Source organism: Leucopleurus acutus (assembly GCF_964270905.1).
Source record: "Leucopleurus acutus genome assembly, chromosome: 20".
Classification (NCBI taxonomy): Eukaryota; Metazoa; Chordata; class Mammalia; order Artiodactyla; family Delphinidae; genus Leucopleurus; species Leucopleurus acutus.
This window is the reverse complement of record NC_139162.1, coordinates 44,081,208-44,108,087: the sequence shown is the minus strand read 5'-3', so window position 1 is coordinate 44,108,087 and position 26,880 is coordinate 44,081,208. Positions and strand designations below refer to the sequence as shown.

General features: G+C 50.3%; 2 protein-coding genes across 2 annotated transcripts; one reads left to right on the top strand and one right to left on the bottom strand.

The window, feature by feature from the left end:
* Nucleotides 1–826: 826 nt before the first annotated feature.
* COX7A1 (cytochrome c oxidase subunit 7A1) lies at nt 827–2,730 on the top strand. The gene is made up of 4 exons (XM_082862323.1): nt 827–1,198; nt 1,915–2,001; nt 2,126–2,210; nt 2,604–2,730. Exons 1-4 carry the CDS (start codon nt 962–964, stop codon nt 2,657–2,659), a joined length of 465 nt encoding a protein of 154 aa, XP_082718449.1. The 5' UTR covers nt 827–961; the 3' UTR covers nt 2,660–2,730.
* Nucleotides 2,731–3,367: 637 nt separating this feature from the next.
* On the bottom strand, nt 3,368–10,893 carry CAPNS1 (calpain small subunit 1). Its single transcript, XM_082862558.1, has 11 exons — nt 10,813–10,893; nt 9,794–10,005; nt 8,846–8,879; nt 8,477–8,566; nt 8,251–8,308; nt 8,089–8,153; nt 6,533–6,601; nt 6,353–6,431; nt 6,099–6,215; nt 4,133–4,191; nt 3,368–3,948 (listed from the first exon to the last, which is right to left on the bottom strand). The coding sequence occupies exons 2-11, from the start codon at nt 9,985–9,987 to the stop codon at nt 3,922–3,924; spliced, it is 792 nt and encodes a 263-aa protein (XP_082718684.1). The 5' UTR covers nt 9,988–10,005; nt 10,813–10,893; the 3' UTR covers nt 3,368–3,921.
* Nucleotides 10,894–26,880: the final 15,987 nt, after the last annotated feature.

The following is a 26,880-nucleotide window of genomic DNA, read 5'->3' as shown; positions in this document are numbered from 1 at the left end:
CAAATCTACCCATGCGGGACTTCCCGGGTGGCGCAGTGGTTAAGAACCTGCCTGCCAACGCAGGGGACACGGGTTCGAGCCCTGGTCGAACTAAGCAACTAAGCCAGTGCACCACAACTACTCAGCCCATGAGCCACAACTACTGAGCCCATGTGCCTAGAGCCCGTGCTCCGCAACAAGAGAAGCCACCGCAATGAGAAGCCCACGCACCGCAACGAAGCGTAGCCCCCTCTCCGCAACTAGAGCAAGCCCCCGCGCAGCAACAAAGATCCAACGCAGCCAAAAAAAAAAAAAAAAAAATCCACCCATGCGCCAGGTGCTGGGGATGCAGTGGAGTCTAAAGTCAACAGATAGATAAATAGAGCAACTACACCGTTTTCCAGGGTGAAGAACTGAGTGCGGAGGTGGGGGTAAGATATGAATGAAGAAGCAAAGATGGTGGCTATGCGGCGGAGTCATTTTGTGTGCATGTTTAACCTCTGCAGAGTCAGCTACATGGATTCACAATAAACCAAGAGAGATAATGAAAAATAACTATTTAAACAAGGAAAATTATCCTGCCTTTCATTCCACTCAGTGAGGAAGCAGCATATGCCCCCGTGAGTATGAGATACGGGCGTAATCTACTACTTCCTTGGTTCCCATCACTCACCTGGATGAGGTGTGAGTTGAGTGCATTTTCCATACTACATGGTCCCTAAACTCAAAATGAATATTGACCTTTAGCCAAAGCCACAGCAATCTGTTTCAACATGGGAGGAAAAAGGACCGCACTTGACATAATGAAAGATGGTATCTTACCTCCCTTTACTCGCTCTCCAACGTCAGTCGGTTAGGGAGAGATCCGAGGGACCCGACGGAGGACTTGCACTTGCCCCAGGCCGATATCACCGCAGAAACAACCCAAAAATGAATTCTCTGGAACCGCTTTCCTCTCCACGCGGACCAACAGAATTCCGAGATGAGTAACAGATGGGTGCTCCAACCATTTGGCGCTGGGATGCGGGGGTGGGGTTGCAGCGTCTTCTCCGCCCACCTATTGGACGAATCGGAAAGCGGCCGCCGGGACCTCGCTGTCCTGGGGCTCACCGAGGGCGTGGCCTGGGACTCCCCCGGAGGGGAGGGCACCGTCTGTCCTTGGGCGGAGAGGGGAGGTGACTCCGGCCGAAGAGGAGGACGCAGGATGAGGGCCCTGCGGGTGAGGGCCACCATGGGTCGGGCTGGGGCCCCCAACCCGGAAGCCCTCGCCCCTATACGAGACTCCCCAAACATTCCTGGATCTGGGGACTTGGAACGTGAGCCCCCTTCAGGGCTCGAGACTCCCTCCTAATAAGCCTGGGGCCCCCTCCCCCCAGCTCCCAGTCCAAGAGCTTCTGAGACAGCCGGGGACCCGTTAACATGGCCCAAAGCCCCGAGTCTGAACTTCTCCCCTTCATCCAGGGCTCCCGTAATACCTCGGGACTTAGGCACCGGGAACGTAACACCCCTTCCCCGCCGCCGAAGCTCTCGGGCAGCCGGGAAATCCCCCAGGCACTCCAGCTCCACTCCTGACGTTCCCGGCACCTGAGCTCCTCCCATTAACCCAGGAGACTGCGAAAAACCTCTCCGGGACTTGGGCCCGCAGAACATAGTCTCCCTTCTGGGTCCAATCCTCTTCCAATAGTACCCTCTAGACAGCCTGATAACCTCCAAGCCAGACCCTCTAGGCACGAGTCCCCTTCTTCTGGGCCTTTCTTGACAGGACACCCTCCCCCACTCTTGCTGCCAGTTCGGATCTTGCCTTTGAGACGCTCCCAAGGGACAGGACCGTCCCCGAGTCAGAGCCTCGGAAAGTCCGACACCCTCTCCCCAGCGGGACCTCCTCCGGGACACCCCTCCAGGCGCCTCCAATACCCAGCCATCCCCTCTCCACAGGTCTCCCAGGCACTGGTGCGCTCCTTTAGCTCAACCGCCCGGAACCGCTTCGAGAACCGAGTGGCTGAGAAACAGAAACTCTTCCAGGTAGGCGGGGCGGGGGGAAGACCCGGGGCCGCCTGCTTGGTCCTGAAGACGAGTTGGGGGAGGCAGGGGCTTAAGGTCTACCGAGTAGGCAGCGCCTTTCCAATCGTTTACCCCCAACATCCAGGCGGACAATGACCTCCCGGTGCACTTGAAGGGCGGTCTAACCGACAACATCCTGTATCGAGTGACTATGGCTCTGTGCCTGGGAGGTGAGTGCAGGGCCCGGCTCAGCCTGAACTGCGGGAGGGAGCGGGACTCGAGATGGAGAGGGGAAGGGGCTGGCTCCAGCGCTGGGGTTTTGGGAGGGGACTGGGTTCTGAGCTGGTGTGGGACGGTATGGGGCTCTGGGCTGGCAAATAGGAAGCACCCTAGGGCTTGGGCTTCTGTCCCAGGAGGGCGGCTGGGCTAGTGATGGGTCTGGGGAGAAAGCCCAAAGCCCGGTCTGGATCAAGGTCCAGCATTTCCCCAGTTGAAGTGCAGTTTGGGAAGGGAGCTGGAGCCTGAAGTAGGGCTGGGATCCAGGATGGTGACTGGGGAGTCTGCAGGGGGCTCAGGGAGGGAATTAGGGTCTCATTCTGTATCCCCCCACACTCCCTCCCTAGGCACTGCCTACGGCCTGTACTGCCTTGGCTGGGCCTCCTTCCCTCAAAAGAAGTGAAACCAAGAAGTCTGCAGGACCTGAACAAGCATCAATAAATGTGCTGGCTTCTTGGGGAAGCCAGCCCGGCTCTGTCCTCCGTGTGTGTACCTCCCAGCCTTCCACCAACAAGTGATCTCTGCCCTGTGGACAGACCATTGCCCCAGCCCTGAGTCTCCGACGCTAGACCAGGGCTATCCCTAGGGTGTCGCTGCCTCTCAGCCCTCCCAGCACCCCTGGGCTGCCCCTCAGGGCCTGGGGACCTGGAATGGGACAGGCGGTTTGTATCCTGGGAGAGCAGCCCCTCTCCCTGCAGAGGCCAGAGGGTGGGAAGGAAGATGCTGAGCATAATGTATGACACACAGAGGCAGAGGCAAGTGAGGACAGACTCACTCAAGCACAGAAGCTGAGAGGGGCAAACATGGCCTTGGGGGACAGAGCCAGGGGTAGCACTAAGACTTCCCACCAGCATGGCTCTTGGAGCAGAAGCAGAGATGGTCCAGGCTTCTAGTCTTGGCCTCCACAGGCTCTGTGAGAGATCTCAGCAAGAATGAGGCTACAGGGACTTCCCTGGTGGTCCAGTGGTTAAGACTCCGCGCTTCCAACGCATGGGGCGCAGGTTCAATCCTGGGTCAGGGAACTAAGATCCCACATGCAGCGGGGCCAAAAAAAACCAAAAAGAATGAGGTTACAGCTCAACTGGGATCCAGAATTTGAAAAAAGACCAGGACTAGAAGACAGGCGGAGACAGACTCCCTCTGCCCCAAACAGAGCCAGAGACACCCCTCAACTCTCCGAACAGGAGGCAGATCTCAGAGAGAGCAGCAACTAGGGTGCATTTATTTCCTCCTGGACCTGGCAGGCTGGGAGCAGAATACAGACAAAGGCACTGGGGCATGTGGCCTGTTGTGGCCTGGAGTTCAGCTGCCTGCGTGGTAACTGAATGGGTGTGCCAGGGTGTGTAGGGACTGGAGTGATCCTCCCAGAACTGAGAGAAGGGCCCTTGGGGTGTGCAAGCAACACAAACACTGGGCTTGGCACAGAAGCAAGTAGATATGGAGTAGATGTGAGATGGGTGTGCTGGGGCGGGGTGTGTTGAAGCATGTTGGGCCCTGGCTGTTGACTGAGAATCCGGGTGCCAAGGGCTGGGAGAACAGAAAGGCCTGTGGGTCAGCAGGAGCCATGAAGATGTGACTGCAAACAGGATCAACCCTGGGGGAGACTGAAGAGTCCAAGGTGACTCCTACAGCGAGGCGATGAGGGGGCAGGTCTGGGACTCCCGTTCAGGAATACATGGTCAGCTGTAGCCACTGGGGAGAGGAAGGCACCAAGAGTGAGGATCAGGGAACCTAAGAATACCAGCAGCCCTTCTCTGCCCTCACCCAGGGGTCACTGGGAAAATAGGAGGGAGGGAGCCCCAGCCCAGAGCTGGTACAGGGGACTGAGGGGAGGGGCCCCCTGCTAGGATCCCACATCCCAGGATGGGGTTCTTACCTCCTGGATGTTCACCTGGATTTGTCCAGTGCCATCTTTGTCAAGAGATTTAAAGGCACCTGGAGAAAGGAAGGGTTGGAGGGATTGGCTTTTAGGATAAAAATATATTAATATATGGGATGACAATAATAATGGCTAGTACTCTGTGCCAAGCAATGTATAAAGCGCTTTCCGTGTATGAACTCATTTAATCCGATTCTGTGAGATAAGTGTCATTTAAAAATAAGGCACAGAGGGATTTCCCTGGTGGTCCAGTGGGTAACACTCCACACTCTCAATGCAGGGGGCCCAGGTTCAATCCCTGGTTCAATCCCTGGTTCGGGAGCTAGATCCCGCATGCATGCCACAACTAAGAAGTCCACATGCCGCAACTAAAAAAAAAAAAAGATCCTGCATGCCACAACAAAGATCCCATGTGCCACAACTAAGACCCAGCGCAGCCAAAATAAATATTTTTTTAAAAAATGAAAAAAAAATAAGGCACAGAGAAGTGCAGTTATGTGCCCCATGTCACACAGTGTAAAAGTCAGAAAAATGGTATTGGAACCCAGACTGCTACCCACCTCAGTAATGAGCTCCATATCCTGACCTGCATGCCCCCCATCACCCCTCTGCCCAAGCCCCAGCCTCCCACCGACCGGCTCCACACGGTTCCAGCCTAAGGGGGCTACCAGAAGGAGGCGCTGCACTTCCTGCTCCTACAGCCTCGTGTGGTCCCCATTCCTGCCCTGAAACTTGACTCCATGTTCCTCACTCACAGCCAAACCTGTAGGCAAACAGGCTCCCATACTGTCTTTGTGGCTTCTCTGTCACTCACCACTCAGTTACCACCCTCAAGGGCCCACTCGCCTGGTACCCCGGAAGCTGCACTCACTGCTGGCCCTCTTGCTGGTAAATCCAAGGCCATTTCTTGGGCCCTCTCATACATGACTTTTGGCATCATCTGCCCTATTGTCCTCTCCCACCTTCCCTTCATGTCCCCGACACACCTGCCCCTTTTCCTCTCCCCAGGCTCTTAATGCATTGTCTTCCCTGGGCTCTTGGGACACCGGGAGATCTTCCTAAAGTTAAACCTGAGACCCTGTCATTCCCCTGCCTGGACCCTGTCCACTGTCCCCAGTAGAGTCTGAGCACCCCTGAACTTGGCATTCACAGCCTGCACAGCCTGACCAGGCCCATTACTCCTGCCTCCTTTTATGCAACTCTCAGACAAATCCGAGTTCAAATTCTAGCTTTGCAACTTCCTAGCTAAGTGGCTATGAGCAAGAAATTTTGCCTCCTTGAACCCTAGGTTCCTCCTCCAGAAAATGGGGACAATAATTCCCACTTCGCAGGGCTGTCTTAAGGATTCAGTGCATTAATGTTCACAAGAGACTGCATGATCCAGCCCCTACTGACCCCTCCCAGCCTTATGTCTCCCCATCCCACCCCCTTCCTAAAATGTTTAGCACTCTGAACCAAGTCCAACCAAAATCATCCAAAGCACCATCTACTCTTTCCTTTCTAGGCCTTCGCACAGGCTGTTCCCACTGCAACACCCGTCCCCACCCTCTTGCTGGGGTCACTCCTCCTCATCCATCAGGTCTCAACTCACATGTGCCCTCCCTCCTCCAGGAAGCCCTCCTTGACCCCTTAAGCTGCATCAGGTGCCTTGTTAAGGTTGAATAGCTGTGAGAGCTCCCCCAGTCACAAATCTAAACCCAATCTGCCCTGAGCTTCCCCCTCACAGCCCTCATCACTCTGCCTAGGCTTCCCCGATCCCAGCCGTAACCACTGTGAGCTATCACTGTCTGGGAATTTGCCTCTCCTCCTCTGGACTGTGAGCAACATGCGGGCAGAAACTAGGGCTATTTCAGTCGCTGCTGTGCCCCTAACATTGCCCACCTCAGGGTCAGGCTCAGAGGAGGCTTGACGGATGGAAGTTGGACAAATCCCCACCCAGGAAGAGAGCTGGGGTGTCACTCACGGAACATGGCGTCCAGTCTGACCAGGCAGCTGATGAAGTTGTCAAAATCCATGTTCCCTTCCTCATCTGAGTAGCGTCGGATGATCATGTTGTAGAGATGCTCATTTAGGTGGAATCCTGAGAACGACTGTCTCTCAGGTGCGGGAGCCACATAGCCCAGCCCTCCCAGCCCCAGGATTCAGGCTCAGCCCAGCTCAGTGGGGGCTGGCTCACCAGTCCCACCCCCAGCCCCATCACGTTCCCGCCAGCCACACCTGCTGCCTCAAAGGCCCCCGGGAGTTCACTGCTGCCAATGGTCCCTGAACAGTCAATGTCAAACTGTTTGTATATGGTCTGTGGGGACAAGGAGGTCAGGGTTCAACTAAGCATCATGGGGCATGGCATCTCCATGGCTTGGGGGTCTTTGTGCTAGGAGTTTCAGAGGCTGCACACACCTGCCACTTTTTGATGTTGTTCCACAAGTACTTGAATTCCTCGAAGCCCAGCTTGCCGGTCGTGTCACTCTGGTGAGAGGGTGTTAAGAATAAATGTACCCAGATACGTGCACTGTGTACATGATGAGGATAATGGCCAAGCAGGGGAACCTGGGCTAAAACCCCAGCTCCCATCCCACCCTAGTCATGTCACCTTGGGTGTGGCTTCATTGTTCATTTTGCCATACTTACTTTAGTCTATATTTCTAAATATAGACTATTTTAGTCTATATTTCAAAATAGAGACACTTTAAACATAACCACAGGGAACTCCTCATTTATAAAATTCTTCAACAGTAATTCAATGTTATAAATGTTAGGACATGTAAAAAACAAGGGTATCTTAGAACTCTAAGGAAATAAGGGATAAGAGTAAATACCTGCTGGGTTTCTGATAAAAAGTGAATGAGGGGCTTCCCTGGTGGCGCAGTTGTTAAGAATCCGCCTGACAATGCAGGGGACATGGCTTCGAGCCCTGGTCTGGGAAGATCCCACACGCCGTAGAGCAACTAAGCCCGTGCGCCACAACTACTGAGCCTGCGCTCTAGAGCCCGCGAGCCACAACTACTGAGCCCGCGTGCCACACTACTGAAGCCCTCGCGCCTAGAGCCCGTGCTCCGCAACAAGAGAAGCCACCGCAATGAGAAGCCCATGCACCACAACAAAGAGTAGCCCCCGCTCGCTGCAACTAGAGAAAGCCCACGCGCAGCAACGAAGACCCAACACAGCCAAAAAATAAATAAGTAAATAAAAATAAATAAATAAAAGTGAATGAGAGGGCTGTATATTGGTATAAAGCCCTTAGCTCAGGGGTTGGCACTTAATAAATTCTCAATAAATAGCAACAATGGCCAAGACTTATCAAATGACCAAGTACACGTCAGATAGTGCTAAGCTTCTCAGGAATATCACTTTTGTCACTAAATCCTCAAGACACCAGTCCCACCAGTATTATACCCCAGTGACAGAGAAACAGATTCAGAGCTGAAAAATCAACCTGGGTGAGATCATGGTAACAGTTAGCATGTACAGACCGCTTATGTGCTATGTACTGTGCTAAACCTTTTGCATGTAACTCCAATTTGTTATCACCATTATCATTCACCCGATTTTACAGAGAGGCAAACTGAGGCACAGAGAGGCTCAGTAACCTTGCTAAGGGCAGAGCTAGATTTGGTTAACCCTATGCAACATGTTATGACAGCTGTTATTATGTATTGCCGCATGTCCAAGGTGGGTGTGTGTTGTGATATATACATGTCTACATCTGTGGATATGAAAGCTACACACTGACCGCCCAAATCATGCCCTCAGAAAATCCCCTCTTGGGAATTCCCTGGCAGTCCAGTGGTTAGGACTCCTTGCTCTCACTGCCGAGGGCCCGGGTTCAATCCCTGGTTGGGGAACCAAGATCCCACAAACCATGCAGCACAGCCAAAAAAAAAAAAAAAGAAAGAAAAGCAAAAAAGAAAATCCCCTCTTCACCAAGGCCTCCGCCAGACTGCCCTCAAGGATACATCCATAACAGCCACCATGCTGCGACATGTGTCAATGCCAAAACCATCAGTCTTCAGATCAGGATCTGTGGGATGCAGGTTGAAAGTCAGAGGCCAGAGATCACAGCTACCCCAGTCGCCATGCCTCTAAACCTGCCCTGTGTGTTGACCCCAGTCACTCACGTCGGGTCACGACTTTGTTGAGAATGTTCATGAGTTCTGTGGCACTGACCTCCATGTCCTAGGGGGAGAAGTTAGGAATGGGTCAGGGGTGACTGAAAAGGGTCTGGGCATGTCATGAAGGAGGATGGGAACTTTGGGATTGCCATGGTCGAATGTACATGTAAAGGGCATCCAGAGGGAAGGCATGGAAGGGTGAGGACACTTCTGGGGGCCCCAGGTTACTTACCTCTCCAGCCAGCTGGGCAAAGAGCCTCCGGAACTGCCGGACCTCCTCACTCTCATTGGCCTCGATGTTGGAGTAATGGGTGCGAGGGGGCTGCAGAGGGAGGAGATCTCAGAGCAGGTAGGGGGAGGGGTGCCCTGGCCAGGACAGCCTTAGGTGGGAAAGTCAGAGTGGGCTGGGTGGCTGAGTGACTAATGAATGAGAGGTGGTCAATGAATAGGGAGTGGATATAGCTAAGTTTAAGGATGTTACAAGGGAGAGACTTAATGAGATAAATTTCATAAGGAGAAGTGTGGGGCTTCTTCAAAGGGACAATGATGGGTCCTTGTCCCTTTGAAGAAGAGGGGTCTCCGATTGTGAAGGGTGGCTTACCGGGGGCTCTGGGTTGTACTGCGCAGCCGCCTCACTGAAGGGAAACAAGGGGCAGTTAGTGCCAGGGGGCGGGGCCTCCAACGGGCAGCACCAGCGCCCACACCCCAAGCCCCCAACCCCCAGCTCGCCGCCCTACCTACCTGTTCCCTCTGCCCGCCTCATCAGTCCTTGTCCTCACCTGTCCCTATCCTCGCTGCCCTGGTTGTGTCCCCACGGTAGGACCCCCTCTTGCCAGGGCACACCCACGCAATGGCAGATTTCTCAAAAGACGGGAGCTCATTTCATAGAAGTTCGGCCCCAGCTTCCCGGGGCCCCACCCTCCTGGGTTCCACCTGTCTAGGAACCTGCTCCATCGCCACGGCTTCTGAACACTTGTGTCTTCCCAAGATCCCACCCTAGCTCCATTAGTTCTCACCCCTTTAAGGGATCACACTCAGTGGCCAAGACTAACGAGGCCCCTACCGACGCCCTGCCCTACCTCCACCAGGACATTTTTCTAATTTAACCAGCCAGTTCCCAGCCAGGCCCTGCCCCTTCAAGGCCATTTCCCCTGTCCCATTACGGTTAGACCTCTTCTGGGCACACCTCATTGACCCACCTACGAGGGCCACGCCGCGCCCATAAGGCTAGCCGTGCCCCCATGAAGTGATACCCAGCCTCACTGGCTCCGCCCCCTTAACGTTTGTCTCCAGGTTAGCGGAAGTAGGCCGCGCCAGCCCCATTAAGCTCCACCTCCCAAAGCCCATCAGATTGTCCCCACAAGACTACCCCCATGTCAAGCCCCGCCCCCATGAACTCATTACGGTCGGCCCCCTCAAGGCCGGTCTCCTAGCCCAGTCCCGGCCCAGCCTAATTAAGGTTCCTGGTCAGTGTCCAGGTTACCCCACTCTATTCTGGCTGGACAAGCCTCTTCCTCCAGGCCCCGCCCCTCCTCAGGCCCCGCCTTACCTAATGGCGCTAATGACCCCGCCCAGGATGCGCATGGCGGTTCCGCCACCTCCGCCGCCTCCTCCTCCTCCGCCGCCGCCGCCGCCGCCGCCGCCGCTGATCAGGCCTCCGAGCACATTCCCTAGGCCCCCGCCCAGGCCCCCGCCTCCCCCGCCGCCTCCTCCACCCTTCAAGAACGAGTTAACCAGGAACATGGCTGTGACTCAAGATTCCTGAGGAGGGAAAAAGGGGTCAGGTGGCTGTCTCGTCCCTGAGCCCGCCCCTTCCCCCAAAGAAATACGCATTTCTGACTGCTGGACTTGGGGGAGTGATATGAAGCCGCTAGGCGGAGACCTGTCCTCCGGCTGCAGCTTGAGGGTCCATTCGGGATAGGGTCTGGGCTTCTGGGGGAAGGGTCCGCGTCTGGCTTGAAGGACTCTGGGCTGAGTCTACGCATAGGCATCATTAAGCACCAGACAGCGGCCAGGTCAAGTGGGGTTCTCGAGATGGCCCCAAGCTGACTCTCGAATCTGAGATCCAGAGCCCTAAGACTGATTTAGGGGTTTGGGGTGGGTCGGGAGCGTGGATCAGAAATTCTCCGCCTGGAGGCTCCTGGAGCAGAGTTTAGTAAATCCAGAATGTGGGCTTGAGGGTTTAGGTACAACCAGCAGCGGGATTATTCTCATCGCTGTGTCTGTGGGTTCGGGTCTAAGATATTGAGTGTGAGCCCCGGGGCCCGGGATACCGGAGTCCTCGTTAGAATTGAGAGCACGGATCCAGGATCGTAGTCCTGGAGGCCACACCCAGGGCTGAATTTACGGGGTACCTCTCAAATCCATGGGCTTCTATTTTAGATCCTGAGAGGGAGGGTGGAAGAGTCCCCGGGGCGGGATAACTAGGGCCGGACAGATCTGGGGGTTCAAATCCGAGATCGTGGGTGTGGTGGACCCCTGAGGACAAGATTTGAGCATCTTTTCGGGTCTGGAGGCCTCCAGGGCCGGGTTTACAGAGTGCAGGGGGAGTCCGGACTGGGCGCTCACCGCCTCGCTCGCGCGTCGGCCGGTCCGCTAGTCTGTGCTGCTCTGGGGCCTCCTGCTGCGTCCGGCTCCTCAGGGAGGGGCGGATGACTCAGGCGGAAGAGGCCGGATTAGGCACTTGCGGGGCGGCCCAGCGGCATCCGCACGGTCCTAGAGCCGACATTGAAACTGCGCGTGTGCCTGCGGGCCCCGCCTTCTGTGATGGGGTGCGGCCGCCCAGGCGCAGTCCTGCGTTTCCGGTGCTTAGCGTTCCGACACCGCCCTGACTTAAAAGAGCTGAGATTTTTCCCTGCACTTATTGGTTCCAGGTGCAGGCGCCCGGGGACGAGAACTCCGAGGTGACTTGAGGACTCGTCGTGCCCAAGGTCACCCCCTAGTGTTGTAGTGTGAGTGTTCGCCCCAAAATCAGCCTCCACCCAATCACAGATGTGGTTTTCGGTCTCCTCGGAAAGGAACTCTTGGGACTTTTGGCACTTGTCGCCTATCCTAGCCTTGTCGCGACAAGCAGCAGTTGGAGGCCCCGAATTATGTTTGGCCCACAGTACGGGGACAAGCGCCCGCATCTGTGGCGGGGCACAGCCCTGTGCGGCACAGCCCTGATGGCGTTCCAGTTCCGCCTACGAATTGGACTGTCTTGTGCCTTCTCCAGCCACACCCCTTGGCCCCCTGACTCAGGGTCACCAGAATCATTTTTCCTGGACGGGCCCAAAGTGTAGTCTCAGTCTTACAGTCTCTAAAGAGGGGCCCAGACACACGATGAGTCCCCTGGCCACAGCCTGGTTTCTGAGGCTAGATGTTCCCAAGGTCGGGTGGTGGGCAGGGTGTGGAATGCAGCTGAGAGGGAAAATGGCAACTGAAGCCACCTTTGGGTATCTCCCTTGCTCTCTGCTTCCAACGTCCAACCTGTGAGGGCCCAGTACTTTTTCAGGGCTCCTCAGAGGGAGCTAAATCTGGCTCCCCCAGGCAGTCTGACTGTCTAGCCTTTAGCCTCTCCCTGGGAAGCTGGCTCAGCCTGAGTTTGAGTCCTGACTTTGCCCTTAATAATTTGGGATCCCAAAACAGTGAGCTGAGCAACGATCTCCTAATCTGTAAAATGCAAACGAAGGTTTCCATGCCCCCACTTTCTAGGCCCCTATCAAAATTAAGTAGTAAATGCTTCGTAAATAGTAGCTGTTATCCTCTGTGTCTTGCTCCTCCTTAGGTAATACTGATAAAAAAATAACTGCCAAGCACTCTCCCAAGTACTTTATATCGGGTCATATGTCCTCATAACAGTCCTATGGGATGGATGCTATACATTATCTCCATTTTACAAATAAGTAAACTGATTCTGAGGGTAAACTCCCAAGCCTGTCCTCTTGAGCACTACTGAAACCGAGCAGGACCCTGTAGGGCTCCTGGGCACAGAAGCCTTTCTGTGTCCCCTGTTTCTTGTTTGTAGGAAATAGGCTTCAGCCTCCACGACCTTCCTTGGGCTCCAAAGGGCAGGTTCAAACAGCTGCTAATCAGGGAAGGGAGGGGATGCGGAGACAAAGGGAGGAGCAGTCAAGAAAGAGTAGTGCAGCCTTGGAGCAGGGTCCTGGCTCCTCAAGGAATACACATAACAATATCTTTGAGCTCTTCTGCAGAACTAAAACCCCCAACAAATGGAAGATGTTAACTATTTGATGAAGCGTTCTTCATTCCAGAGAAGTGCATCAGGAGACCACCTGAGGCCAGATTAAAGAAGTGCAGGCCCTGCACACACCCTGATCCTTATCACCAACCCTGCCCTTGAACCACTGCTATTAAACTCCTCACCAAATCCCCCGGTTTGGGACACAGTTTTTGAGGCCATGAGCCTGTTGTGTCCCTGTTTGCCTGGCAAAGCAATAAAACTCTTCTTTTCTACTTCACCCAAAACTCTGTCTCCAAGATTTGATTTGGCACCAGTGCACAGAGGCTGAGTTTTCAGCATCGTTACCCTAATGCGTTGACTCTTCAATAATATAATTAATATGATAATAGCTCAAATAACAAGCGCAACAGACAAAACCCCAGTCACAGCTACGCTTCCTGAAGGCTTGCTGGGGCTGCCACATAAGCCTTATCTATGAGGCAGGAACTAACAGGAGAGAAAATGGAATCTCTGAAGGCAGGGTCACTTGCCTGAGGTCACAGAGGGTGGGACCAGGTCTGAACCTGGGCTTGGCTGTTGCCAAAAACTTTTGGTGATGACTAATCTGGATTCCCTTCTGACCACACCCCTCCCTGCCAGTCTGAGTAGCTTCCTTCTCTGCCCTCTCCGGGGCTCACTTGCTGACAGGCCTTTGCATGGGCTGTGCCCTCTATCTGGAACACTCCTTCTGCCTTTTTGCCTGGTTTTTTAGCCACTCAGGTTTTGGTGTCAGCTCTGGAGTCACCTCTTCCAGGAAGCCCTCCCTGTCTGAACCTGAGACTGAAACTGAAGCTTGCAGTTACATGCTGTAACATACTTTCTCATAGCACTCACTGCCAATTACAATCATATTGTCATCTAGGTCTGGCTCCCTGACCTCTTAACCCTGGCCAGCTCTAAATCTTAGTCCTTCTCTCTAGTTTACTCATGCCATCATGGATCTCCCTCACATGCATGGCTAAAATTCTATCTCTAGGCAATTCCCTGGCGGTCCAGTGGTTAGGACTCCAAGCTTTCACTGCCAAGGGCACGGGTTCAATCCCTGGTGGGGAACTAGAATCCCCCAAGGTGTGCGGTGCAGCAAAAAAAAAAGAAATCCATCTCTAGGGTATCAACACCCAAGTTTCTATCTTCAGCCCAGATAGTTCTATCTTCAGGATCCTACATCCTGCATCCTACTCAATATCTCCATGGGGGTCTTAGAGATGTCTCAAGCTTGACACATCTTAAACTGAGCTCCTGACCTTCCTCCCAAACCTGCTCCCTCCCCACCTTCCCCATCTAGGTTAATGGCACCTCTATCCTTCCAGTGACTGAGACCAAATACCCTAGGTCCATCCTTGATCTCAGGTTCAGACCCACTCCAACTGTCAGCAAACCCTGGTGACTCTACCTACAGAATCTAAACTCTTCCCCTGCCCCCAACCTGGCCCAGCCCCCACCCTCTCCTGCCTGGACAGTTAGAGCAGCCTCCTCCCTGATCCCCCAGCTCCTGAGCCTGCCCTCCCAGTCTTTTCCCCAAACGCAGCCAGAAGGAGCCTCTGAACACCTGAGGCAGATCAGAAACCTACTGGCTGAGCCCTCCCTTGGCTGCATCTCACCACAGTAAGAGTCAAAATCCTCACAAGGCCACCAAGTCCCTAGTGATCTGCCCTGTCACCTCTCTGCCCTCATCTCCTCCCCCTTAAGAAAGTGAGGCTTCCCTGGTGGCGCAGTGGTTGAGAGTCCGCCTGCCGATGCAGGGAACGCGGGTTCGTGCCCCGGTCCGGGAGGGTCCCACATGCCGCGGAGCTGCATGCTGGGCCCGTGAGCCATGGCCGCTGAGCCTGTGCATCCGGAGCCTGTGCTCCGCAATGGGAGAGGCCACCACAGTGAGAGGCCCGCGTACCGCAAAAAAAAAAAAAAAAAATGGAGAAGAAGCCCTACTGGCAGCTTGACCTGGATGTTCCCAGTTGAACGAAGACAAGACATAGACAAGGAGGCTCTGCAAATGCAGCAATATCCAAAGAGCCCCTCTCTGGTCACACTTGGGGGCCGATACTCCATTACCAAGGCCCTCTCTAGCCCCTCCTTAACGACTTACCTCTTACTGCCTCAAGACTACACACCTAGTGATCTCAGGAGGGTGCTCTCAGATCTCCGCTTTAACCCCACACTCCTCATCCCACCTGACACTGCTCTTACCATGTATCACCTGCTAACACAGTGTACAGTTTAGGGACTTCCCTGGCAGTCCAGTGGTTAAGACTCCGAGCTTCCACTGCAGGGGGCGCGAGTTCAATCCCTGGTCAGGGAACTAAGATCCTACATGCCCGCCATGTGTCACGGCCATACTGTACAGTTTATTTACTCAGTTGTCTTGTCTGTTTCCCCCACTGGAATGTGAGCTCCTCGAGCGCAAGGATTTCTGTCTGTCTTGTTCACTGCTATCTACCCAGTTCCTAGAACAGTGCCTGGTTCATCTTAGGTACTCAAATATTTGTTGAAAGAATGAAATGTTTTGTGTGGATTTTCTCGTTGAATTTTCAGCACCATCCATGAGATAGTACAACAAACATTTCTAAAGTCTTCCACCATCTTCCAGACTCCTTTGAATTCAGATATGGTTATGTGACTTGCTTTGGCCAATAAAAACGTGAATGGAAATGTTGGGGGTGTCATTTCCCAGTAGTAGCATATAAAGGCCTGTGCAGGATGCTCCATGCTCTAATTCTTTAATGCCCTCAGGTTGCCTAGGCAACTCTGGAAGCTCTGCAAGCACAGAGGTGCCACAGGAAGGAAGCTAGCTAGATCCCTGAGCCATGGCATTGAGGACATCTGCTAATTTCTGTGAACAAGAAATCAGTTTTGAGGTGTTATTCCACTAAGGGTTAGAACCCAGTTGTTACCTCCACATAACCTAGCCTATTCTGACTGATGGTAGAAGTTATTATCATGCCATGAGTTAACCAGAGGGATGGGATTACTTGTCCAACATCACACAGCTAGTAAGTTCCAGAGTCAAGATTCTAATCCAGGAAGGCTGACTTTGTAGCTTATGCCTCCTCCTCCCCCAGCCCGCCTCCTGGCATGTGGGACCTTAGTTCCCTGACCAGGGATTGAACTCACGGCCCCTGCAGTAGAAGCACTGGAAGTGCAGAGTCTTAACCACTTGACTGCCAGGGAAGTCCTGTAGCTTATGCTTTTAATTCTCACAATTTGCTGCCTCAACGATGTTAATGTTATAATGCCGCCACCAATTAATAAACTCAAAATAGTCATAACTATCCTAGCTAATGCCTCCTGAGGGTTTGATGGGACCAGGCTGGAGTAACTGCATTACAGGCATGTCTTTCAAGGCCTCTCACAACCCTCTGAGAAAGGAACTAACATGAAAGGAAGTGGAGGTTCAGAGAAGCAGAGTCCTTTGCCTGAGGGGATGGCAGAGCCAGTTTGAACCCAAGCATGGTTGATGCCAAGTAGTTCTGTGATGTCTACTCCAGTTTACTGTCCTTTCACTGTCCTCCCTTCGCCAGTGTATTAGGGTTTTCCAGACAAGCAGAACCAATAGGATATATATATAGAGAGAGAGGAAGAAAAAGATTTATTATAAGGAAATGGCTCATGAATGATTATGGAGGCTGAGAAGTCACATGATCTGCTCTCTGCAAGCTGGAGGCCCAGGAAAGCCAATGGTCTAAGTCCTGGTACAAGTCTGAAGACTGGAGAACCAGGGGAGCCAATGGTGTAAGTCCCAGTCTGAGTGCAGCAGAAGAGGAGAAATCTGATGTTCCAGCTCAGTGGTCACGCAGAACATGAATTATTCCTTCTGACAGTGAGCAGGATCTTGTGTGGCCTTCCTGGGGACAGACACCCTCCCCTCACCCGTGTCCCCTGCCTCATGTTTGCAGAAAAACTTTAGCCTCCTAGGCCTTCCCCGAGTTCCAAAGAGCAAACTTAATCAGAGAAGTGAGAAAATGCAGAAACAAAGGAAAACAGTCAAGCAAGACAAAATAATAATAGTTTAGACATAAAACAAAGTCAAGGACCTTTAGCTCCTCCTCAAGGGCTATAGATAATATCCTGGGCCATATCCTTCAGTTGTTTTGCAGATACTATGCTCATCAGGTGGAAGAAGCTAACTGCATGATGACCATGAGCACGTAGTTCCCAGACTGGATGGAGCCTGAGAGTTGATAATGCTGACCCCTGTGATCTCTTGTGGTTACCTCACCATCCACCAATCAGAGAATTGTGCACAAGCTGATTACCTACCTGGCAACCCTCTCCCTCACTTTGTCTTTAAAAACACTTCCCTGAAGGAGTTCCTGTCTGTTGTGCATGACCTACCCATTCTCCTTGCTTGGCCCTGCAATAAATGAATGCTGTACTTTCATTCTCCATAACTTGGCATCAATAGACTGTCTTTGCTGTGTGTGGGGTGAGCGGATCAGTTTGGTTCAGTAACACTTTCTGAGTCTTTTTGTTCTATTCAGGCCCTCAAAGGATTGGATGATGTTTCCCACCTTAGGGTGGGCAATCTGCTTTGCTTAGTCTACCAATTCAAATGCTAATCTCATCTGGAAACACCCTCACAGACACACCCAGAAATAAAGTTTAGCCAAACAAAAACCTGGACACCCTGCATCTCAGTTGAGTTGGCGCATAAAATTAGCTCAGCAGAGGGGACTCTGGGGACCTAGAGGTGAGCAAAGCCCAAGATGGAAGGAGCCTGGGTCTCTGAAAGACTCTGTGGAGCAGAATGACCCCACTGACTTGCATTGGACTATGGTGTGAATTTAAAAAATAGATTTATTAATGGGGAATTCCCTGGCAGTTCAGTGGTTAGGATTCCACGCTTTCACTGCCGAGGGCCAGGGTTTGATCCCTGGTCAGGGAACTGAGATCCCACAAGCCATGTGGTGCAGCCAAAAAAAAAATTAAGAAGAAAGATTTATTAAGCCACTGAATTTGGGGGGCGGGGGGGCATCTTCAGTTAACAGCCTTATTTACTTTAACTAATACACTCCATGAAGAATGAGCTCTGTGGTAGACTGATTGCAAAAATAGCTCTATTTTCCACCCTTCCATGTATCCTTGCCCTGTACCATCTGACTTTGCAGTTTCTCACATCAAGGGGTAGAGTCTATTTCCTAACTCTTTGAAGCCAGATTGGCCTTGTCATTAACCAACAGAATGAGGTGGGAGGACAGTGTAATACTTCCCAGCCCAGGTCTCAAGTGGCCTTATGTTCTTTTCTCTCTCTCCCCGCGTGCTTTCAGACGATGCCATCATAACTGTCCAGGGCCGAGTTGACCCTCTAGCAAATGACAGATGCAAAAGTAAGCCCAACCAAGATCAGCCAAGCCTGGTCCAGATCAGCAGAACCACCCAGCTAATCCATACACTTTCTTTTTTAATGCAATGTTTTCTTTCATTAATATGTATTTATTTATTTTTGGCTGTGTTGGGTCTGAGCTGTGGCACGTGGGATCTTCGTTGAGGTGCGCAGGCTTCTCTCTAGTTGTGGCGCATGAGCTCAGTAGTTGTGGCACGCTGGCTTAGTTGCACTCAGGGCATGTCGGATCTTAGTTCCCCGACCAGGGATCAAACTTGTGTCCCATGCATTACCAGGCGGATTCTTTACCACTGGACCACCAGGGAAGTCCCTAATCCATAGACTTGTGAGAATAATAAATGATTATTTATTATTTTTTTTAATTTATTTTTTGCCTGCATTGGGTCTTCCTTGCTGTGTGTGGGCTTTCTCTAGCTGCGGCGAGCAGGGCTGCTCTTCGTTGCGGAGCGTGGGCTCTAGGCGCGCAGGCTTCAGTAATCGTGGCATGTGGGCTTAGTAGTTGTGGCTTGCAGGCTCAGTAGTTGTGGCTCACAGGCTTAGTTGCTCCGTGGAATGTGGGATCTTCCCAGGCCAGGGCTCGAACCCATGTCCCCTGCATTGGCAGGCGGATTCCTAACCACTGTGCAACCAGGGAAGCTCGACGACTATATTTTTGAGCCACTAAGTTTTGGTGTGGTTTGTCACATAGCAATAGCTATCTGATACAGGCTCCATGACCAAACAAATTCAGAAAATGATGCCTAGGAGATTCCCTCTTGTAGAGTTATCATGGACTCTAGCATGTTAATGAAAATTCCTGCAACGAAGCAGCTCATCTAACTTTGTTCAAGCCAGCAAAGCCCACATTTCTTTTATCAAGGAACCCTTTTATCTTTGAGTATTCATTAACATCTCCTCGGAAATTTGTGAAGCTTTTTTTTGCTTTGTTTTTTCTTGTTATAATAATACAAAAAAAAAAAAAAAAAACAGGTGCCATGACAATCCTTTCACAAGACCTTACCCAGTTCCCTGATTATTTCCAGGGGCCAAATTCCTAGAAACATTAATGATGGGTCAACAGATGTCCACATTTTCAGGCTTTGGACTCAGGCTACACAGTCATTCTCCAGAAAGGTGGTTGCCATTCACATCTCAACCATGGCGGATGGGTCCCTTGTTGCCCTGAACGGTCCTCAGCTTTGAGAAACCAAAATTTAAACATCTTTGTTGATATGAGACTAAAGGAGTTATCTCGGTATTTTAAGTGACATTTTTCAAATACTAGTGGGGGTAAACTGGGCTTTCATATTTAGTTGGCCATTAAGAGTTCTTCTATAAATTGTCTTCCTATTCTATGCTCATTTTTATTTATTAGCTTTTCATGTTAATTTCACATTACTTTATTAATATCTTCACTCCTTAAGGGTGTTAATCAAATCTTTATCATTTTTTTGTTGCAAATATACTTCTCTAATGCATATTTAATTCAATGTTGGCCATGTCTTTTTAAAAAAATTTATATCCATTATCTTTTTTTTAATTAATTAATTTAATTTTTATTTTATTTTTGGCTGCATTGGGTCTTCATTGCAGCATATGGGCTTTTCTCTAGTTGCAGCGAGCAGGGGCTACTTTTCATTGGGGTGCACAGGCTTCTCACTGCAGTGGCTTCTCTAGTTGCGGAGCACAGGCTCTAGACACACGGGCTTCAGTAGTTGTGGCACGTGGGCTCAGTAGTTGTGGCACACAGGCTTAGCTGCTCCGTGGCCTGTGGGATCTTCCTGGACCAGGGCTCGAACCCGTGTCCCCTGCATTGGCAGGCGGATTCTTAACCACTGTGCCACCAGGGAAGCCCAGCCATACCTTTTTTAGACATATAAAACATTCGGCTTTTTATACAGTCAAATTCATCTATCTTTTACTTGGTGGTTTGTTCCCCCACTATACTGAAGTTCTAAAAGTCTTTCCTCATACAGAGGTCATTTACTATTTGCTGGTGAAAATCTTTAGCTTTTCATGGTGTAATCCCCACCACCATCAAATAAAATACCTAAATGATATTTTTCCCTCAAAAGGTGAGGGATCAACCCAATTGGTATGACATGATGCTTCTATTCTATTATAAATTCTTACATTCTCCAGTCTGGCCAATGATTCTTTTTTTTTTTTTTTTTTTTTTGGCCAATGATTCTTTTATATTACCCAATAGATTGTTCTTACACTGAAACCACACTTTAAGTTATGTAAGCTCCATGAAGACAGGAGTTTTGTCTGTTTTGGTCACTGCTGTAGCCACAGAACCCAGAAAGGTGCCTGGCATGTGGCAGGATCTCAATAAATATCTGTTGAATGAGTGAGTGAATGAGTGAGTGGATTGATGGGTGAATGAATACATATTCCAGGACCTGTGCTGGTATGGTGATTGTTTTTATATTGTGAAAAACATGTTATCCCTTCTTCCGCAAACCCAGAAAACATTTCCTTAATCCTGTATCAGTTAGCTTTTGTTCCATAACAAACCATACCAAAATTAGTAGCCTAAAAGAACAATGATTTTTATTACTTTTCATGATTCTGTGGCTCAGGATTTAAACAGGCACAGCTTGGTCTTTAAGCAATATCTAAGACAGGAGCAGGAAGCTATCCTGTTGACAACCAATGTGTACATCAGGAAAGGGTCTGGGCTGGAGATAGGGCTGGGAATTGCATGTAGATGGTGATTAAAGTTACCAGAATAGATCAGAGGAGAATGTGTAGAATGAGGACAGAGAAGGACACAATGCTTTAAAGAATGTTCTTTACAGCAAGGTGGGACTGTTTGAAAAACGACCACCAGGGCTTTGACATTCCTTGTAGCAAGAATTCAGATCTAGGGGGACTTCCTAGTGGTCCAGTGGTTAAGACTCCACGCTCCCAATGCAGGGGCCCAGGTTCAATCCCTGGTCAGGGAACTAGAGGCCACATGCCGCAACTGGAGATCCTGCACACTGCAACGAAGATCCTGCGTGCGGCAACTGAGACCCGGCGCAGCCAAATATATAAATTAAAAGAAAAGAATTCAGGTCTATGTGGCCTCCTCTTGAATCTGGGTGGTTTGTAATCACTTTGATCAATCGACAGCGGCACAAGTGATACTATGTGACTTCTGAGGCTGGGTCAGAAAAGGCCATGCAGTTTTTGCCTGGTTCTTCTAGAACGCTCGCTTTGGAGAAGCCAGCTATCATGTAAAAAGTCCAACTACTCTGGGACAGCCATTATGGAAAGAACATGTGATGTGCTCTAGTTAACGTCCCCACTCAGCTCCCAGCCAATAGCCAGTGTCACTGGCAGCCAAGTTGCTGAGTGACTTTGGAAATCCTGCCTGGTCAAGCCTTGAGATGACTCCAGCCCCAGCCAACTTCTGATTCAAACACAGGAGGGATCTCAAGCCAAGCTCATCCCAAATTCCTGATCTACAAAACAGGAAAACAGGAAAAATAAAGTGGCTGTTTTAACTTGCTGAAGGTTAGATAAAATTTAATGCAGTGGGCTTCCCTGGTGGCACAATGGTTGAGAGTCCGCCTGCCGATGTAGGGGACGCAGGTTCGTGCCCCGGTCCGGGAAGATCCCACATGCCGCGGAGCGGCTGGGCCCGTGAGCCATGGCCGCTGAGCCTGCGCGTCCAGAGCCTGTGCTCCGCAACGGGAGAGGCCACAACAGTGAGAGGCCCACGTACGGCAAAAAAACAAAAACAAAAAAAACCCATTTAATGCAGTTACAGATAACTGGAACACAGATGCATTAGGTAGTTATTGCTGCTAACAAATTAAACCCAAAATTTAATAGCTTAAAACAATATTTATTATCTCACATTTTCTATGGGTCAGGAACTCAAGAGTTCCCTATTCCTATTGGCCTACTCCTGGCCTATGCACAGGGCTGTTGGCAGGAGTTCTCAGTTCCTTGCTGACTTGTGGCAGGACTCAGTTTCTCATCTACAGGGATGCTTGAGTTTTATCACATATGCAAAGCTGCCTTCTTGCAGAGCCAGTGATCCCAGAGAGAGAGCAGGATGAAGATACAATGCTTTTTATGACCTGATCTTAGAAGTCCCACACCATTACTTCTGTTATGTTCTATTCCTTAGAAGAAAGGCACTACGTCCAACCCATACACAATGGGAGGGCTCTTAGAGAAGTGTCAAAGAATTTGTGGAAATACTTTATCTTTTATTTATTTATGTTCTCTCTCTTTTTTTTTTTTTTTTTTTTTTTGCGGTACGTGGGCCTCTCACTGTTGTGGCCTCTCCCGTTGCGGAGCACAGGCTCCGGACGCGCAGGCTCAGCGGCCATGGCTCACGGGCCCAGCCGCTCCGCGGCATGTGGGATCTTCCCGGACCGGGGCACGAACCCATGTCCCCTGCATCGGCAGGCGGACTCTCAACCACTGTGCCACCAGGGAAGCCCCTATGTTCTCTTTTTTTAACTGAGTTGATGTACAATATTATGTTAGTTTTGGGTGCGTTGTGGACATATTTTAAAACCACCACCCATAATTCAAGGACACAGGTACCTCAATGTTCATTGCAGCACTGTTTACAATATCCAGGACATGGAAACAACCTAAAAGTCCAACGATAGATGAATCGATAAAGAAGATGTGGTACATATATCCAATGGAATATTACTCAGCTATAAAAAGGAACGAAATTGGGTCGTTTGTAGAGACCTGGATGGACTTAGAGTCTGTCATACAGAATGAAGTAAGCCAGAAAGAGAAAAACAAATATCGTCTATTAACGCATATATGTGGAATCTAGAAAAATGGTACAGATGAACTTATTTGTAGGGCAGGAATAGAGATGCAGACACAGAGAACAGGCATGTGGACATGGTGGTGGGGGGAAGGGTAGGGTGGGACGAACTGGGAGATTAGGTTTGACACAAATATACTACCATGTGTAAAATAGATAGCTAGTGGGAACCTGCTGTATAGCACAGGGAGCTCAGCTCATGCTCTGTGATGACCTAGATGGGAGGGGGGGAAGGGGGGAGGGAGGTCCAAGAGGGAGGGGATATAGGCATACATATAGCTGATTCACTTCATTGTACAGCAGAAACTAGCACAACATTGTAAAGCAATTTTACTCCAATAAAAATAAATAAATAAAACAATCACAACAGGGATTACAAAAATTTTTTTTTAATGTTTTGGCTGCACTGCCCGTGGGATCTTGTTGGCCCCGACCAGGGAAGGAACCCACGTTCCCTACATTGGAAGTGAGGAGTCTTAACCACTGGACCACCAGGGAAGTCCCAGCGATCACAAATTTAACCTCTAAAACTCTAATCCTAAAGCAGCCAGACATGTCATGTAAATCAGTAAGCAGGGTCGGGTGTCAAACAACAAGCCATGGTGGGAACCCCGGTGCAGAGGGGGTACCATGCTGTGCTGCTCTGGGCTGTATATATTCCATCTGTTCCTTGACCTCCCCTTTCTGTTCCAGGCCACAGTTCCCAGTCTCCCCTTCATCTAGACGCACCTGGGGTTCTGCCAATGGGAAATGTGGGCAGGAGACCAGAAAGAGGGAGGAGCTCTAGCAGCTTCCTGCTGATCTAATTTCCCATTGGTTTACTGGCTCCTCTTTGGCCCCTCAGCTCCTCCAACGGCTGTATAACCATCTCCATGTGTTAATGTCCCTGTTTTTTCGTATAGGAGTGGTTTCTGTGTCCCAGTTAGGTCCTGACAGGTACGGCAGATCCAATAGAGAAGTGGGCTGTGTGTTGTCAGATACCCGAGTGTGGAAACCAGAAATCAGGATTGTCACGGGGAATGTTTGGATATTTCAAACACTGGGTACACCTGGGTGTCCTTGAGACCTTTTCAGGGGGTCTTTGAAGTTAAAACTACTTTCATAATAATACTATTATTATTATATACTAATATACGTTTTTTCCTTTTCCTTTTCCACTCGAATTCTTTCACGAGTGTACAGAGGAGTTTTCAGAGGTTATATGATAATATTCAATAGTTTGCATGCAAAAGCAGATATGAGAATCCAGCTATCTTCTCTTAAGCCTGACGTTAAGAAGTTTTTGTTTGTTTGACTGCGCGCGACTTGCTGGGACTTTGTTCCCCCACCTGGCCCTCTGCGGTGAAAGCATGGAGTGCAAACCACTGGACCACCAGGGAAGTCCCTAAAAAAGATTTTCAAAATGTAAAACCATGCCACTCTTCTTGCTAGTTTTTTCAAAAGTTACTTTTTATAAAAAAATTAATAGTTAACATGTAATCGTTTATTACTTTTAAAATGAATGTTTAAACATTTTAATTTCCAAAGCGGTAAATAGCTACAGATATAAACCTCATAAACAAAAGCTCTTTTTAAAAAAAAAATATTTATTTATTTATTTATTTTTGGCTGTGTTGAGTCTTCGTTTCTGTGTGTGGGCTTTCTCTAGTTGCGGCGAGCGGGGGCCACTCTTCATCGCGGTGCGCGGGCCTCTCACTGTCGAGACCTCTCTTGTTGCGGAGCACAAGCTCCAGACACGCAGGCTCAGTAGTTGTGGCTCACGGGCCCAGTTGCTCCGCGGCATGTGGGATCTTCCCAGACCAGGGCTCGAACCCGTGTCCCCTGCATTGGCAGGCAGATTCTCAACCACTGCGCCACCAGGGAAGCCCAACAAAAGCTCTTAGAGGCCTCACCGATTTTTAAGAATGTAAAGATGTCCTGAGACACAAAAGCTTGAGAACCATAGATCTAAATGTCAGCTGTCATTGCAGGACCAGTAAGTTGAGGTGAAGAGCTGCCTCTTGAGTTTAGCAACAAGGAAGGGCTTTATTTTTTATTTATTTAAAAATGTATTTATTTATTTATGGCTGTGTTGGGTCTTCATTGCTGCGTGCAGGCTTTTCTCTAATTGTGGTGAGCAGGGGCTACTCTTCGTTGTGGTGTGCAGGCTGCTCATTGTGGTGGCTTCTCTTGTTGTGGAGCATGGGCTCTAAGGCACGCAGGCTTCAGTAGTTGTGGCACATACGCTCAGTAGCTGTGGCGCATGGCTTAGTTGCTCCGTGGAATGTGGAATCTTCCCAGATCAGGGCTCAAATCTGTGTCCCCCGCATTGCTAGGCGGATTCTTAACCACTGCGCCATCAGGGAAGTCCCAAGGAAGGGCTTTAGCAATAGAAAGAGTTTAGTTTTTGTGGAGTTAGGAGAGGGTTGCAGTAAGGGCCATGTAGACACCTCTTTTCTGAAGTTTGGCTGTGGTTTTATAAGGGATGGATCAGGCCGACAACACAAAATCCAACATTGGATCTTAACATCACAAACAGAGAGAGAACCTGATGGTATGTGCCTCCTGATGCAAAAACTCAACACCACCCATAAAGTGTATTTATCCTAAAATTGAACCTGGATCTGACCCAGCTTTTGGATCTACCAGTTTGTAGAATACACAGGGATAGAGGAATATATTAAAGGACATCAGGGGGGTACAACCAGCCAAATCAGACAGTGGGAGATCCCACAGGGAAGTTGTAGACTAGAAGACTTAGAGCTCTATCAGCCAAATGCACTGCCTGGACCCTACTCGGATTCTGATTTGAACAAGCCAACAGTAAAAAGACATTTATGAAACAAATGGGGACTTTGTTTATTATATAATAATATAACACTGACCATATATTAAATCATATTAAAGAATTATTGCAATTAGGTGTGACAAAGACCTCATACCTTTTAGAGACACGTATAGAAACACATTTCTGGATGAGGTGATATGTTGCCTGAGATTTTTTAAATTATTAATTATTTATTTAGGCTGCACTGGGTCGCAGTTGCCACATGCGGGATCTTTTAGTTATGGCACGCTTACGGGATCTAGTTTCCCAACCAGGGATCGAACCCTGGCCCCCTGTATTGGCAGCGGAGTCTTACCCGCTGGACCACCAGGGAAGTCTCTGCTGTCTGAGATTTAATTACGGGAGAAATAGGGGGAGGCCAGAAAAACTGAACATGATTGGCCAAATGCTGACAATTACTGAAGTTGGGTGACAGGTAAGAGGGGAAAAGGGATATTTTTTCCTTTAAGATGGGCGCTCCTTGACCCAGCTTGAGAGTTATCCGAGACCCTTGAGAGTGACCGGTGGAGATGCAGGAAAGCGGGAGGGAAGACATTTGTTCTCGCTGATTAAACCATGGCCGGCTCGGCAGGCCTCCCGCACCTGCGCAGCCCCATCCTCCGCGACGGAGCCAAACCCCACAATTCCCCGCGCCGCAGGGCGGGAGCAAGACCTCCGCTTCCAGACGTGAGAAAGGTTAGGCCGAGGGTGTCGCATGCTTTTCTGGGAAATGTAGTTTGCATGTTAGGTTGGGAGACACCTGTCAATACCAGCGAGACTACATCCCACAATGCACCGCGCGCACGGTGCGCGGAGCAGTGCGCTGCTGCGCCCACGTGGCGACTGAGAGGTTATTGCCCGAGTCTGGGACAGTACAGAGATTAGGGTTGCAGAGCCTGCAGGGACTTGGGAGGCGGGCGCTGTCCTGGGAACCCCCTTCGGGGAGGGTGACCCCAGAATTGGGTCAGGAAAGATGGGGTGGGGAGGTGAAAACGGTGAAGAAATTGGGGACAGGGCCCACTGTGAGGATTAAATGAAGCCAGCATTGTAACTGTTGACTGTATATAAGCATTTTTATTCCTATGGCTTATACAGCACTTACCTGCGTGCCTGGCTCTGAATTTAAGTGCTTTACATGTGCTAGCTCATTTAATGCTCACAAAATCGTTTGGTAGGTACTATTATCGCCTTCAATTAAGAAATGAGGCTGAAGGCTTCCCTGGTGGCGCAGTGGTTGAGAGTCCGCCTGCCGATGCAGGGGACATGGGTTCGTGCCCCGGTCTGGGAAGATCCCATATGCCGCGGAGCGGCTGGGCCCGTGAGCCATGGCTGCTGAGCCTGCGCGTCCGGAGCCTGTGCTCCGCAACGTAAAGAAATGAGGCTGAAACCCAGGGAGAAGGACTTGTCCAGTGCCCAGCTGGTGACACAGCCGGGGTTTGAACCTAGGCTGTCTAGCTATTCCTAAGGTTGCACCACCTGTTAACCTACTGAATTATTCC

Coding starts and splice junctions, on each gene's coding strand:
- CAPNS1 (XM_082862558.1), bottom strand. CDS start 9,987: ATGTTCCTGGTTAACTCGTTCTTGAAGGGTGGAGGAGGCGGCGGGGGA. Junction 8,309..8,476: donor TTGCCCAGCTGGCTGGAGAG/GTAAGTAACCTG, acceptor TTCTCCCCCTAG/GACATGGAGGTCAGTGCCAC. Junction 6,216..6,352: donor GGGGGCCTTTGAGGCAGCAG/GTGTGGCTGGCG, acceptor AGTCGTTCTCAG/GATTCCACCTAAATGAGCAT.
- COX7A1 (XM_082862323.1), top strand. CDS start 962: ATGAGTAACAGATGGGTGCTCCAACCATTTGGCGCTGGGATGCGGGGG. Junction 2,002..2,125: donor AGAAACAGAAACTCTTCCAG/GTAGGCGGGGCG, acceptor CCCAACATCCAG/GCGGACAATGACCTCCCGGT. Junction 2,211..2,603: donor TATGGCTCTGTGCCTGGGAG/GTGAGTGCAGGG, acceptor CTCCCTCCCTAG/GCACTGCCTACGGCCTGTAC.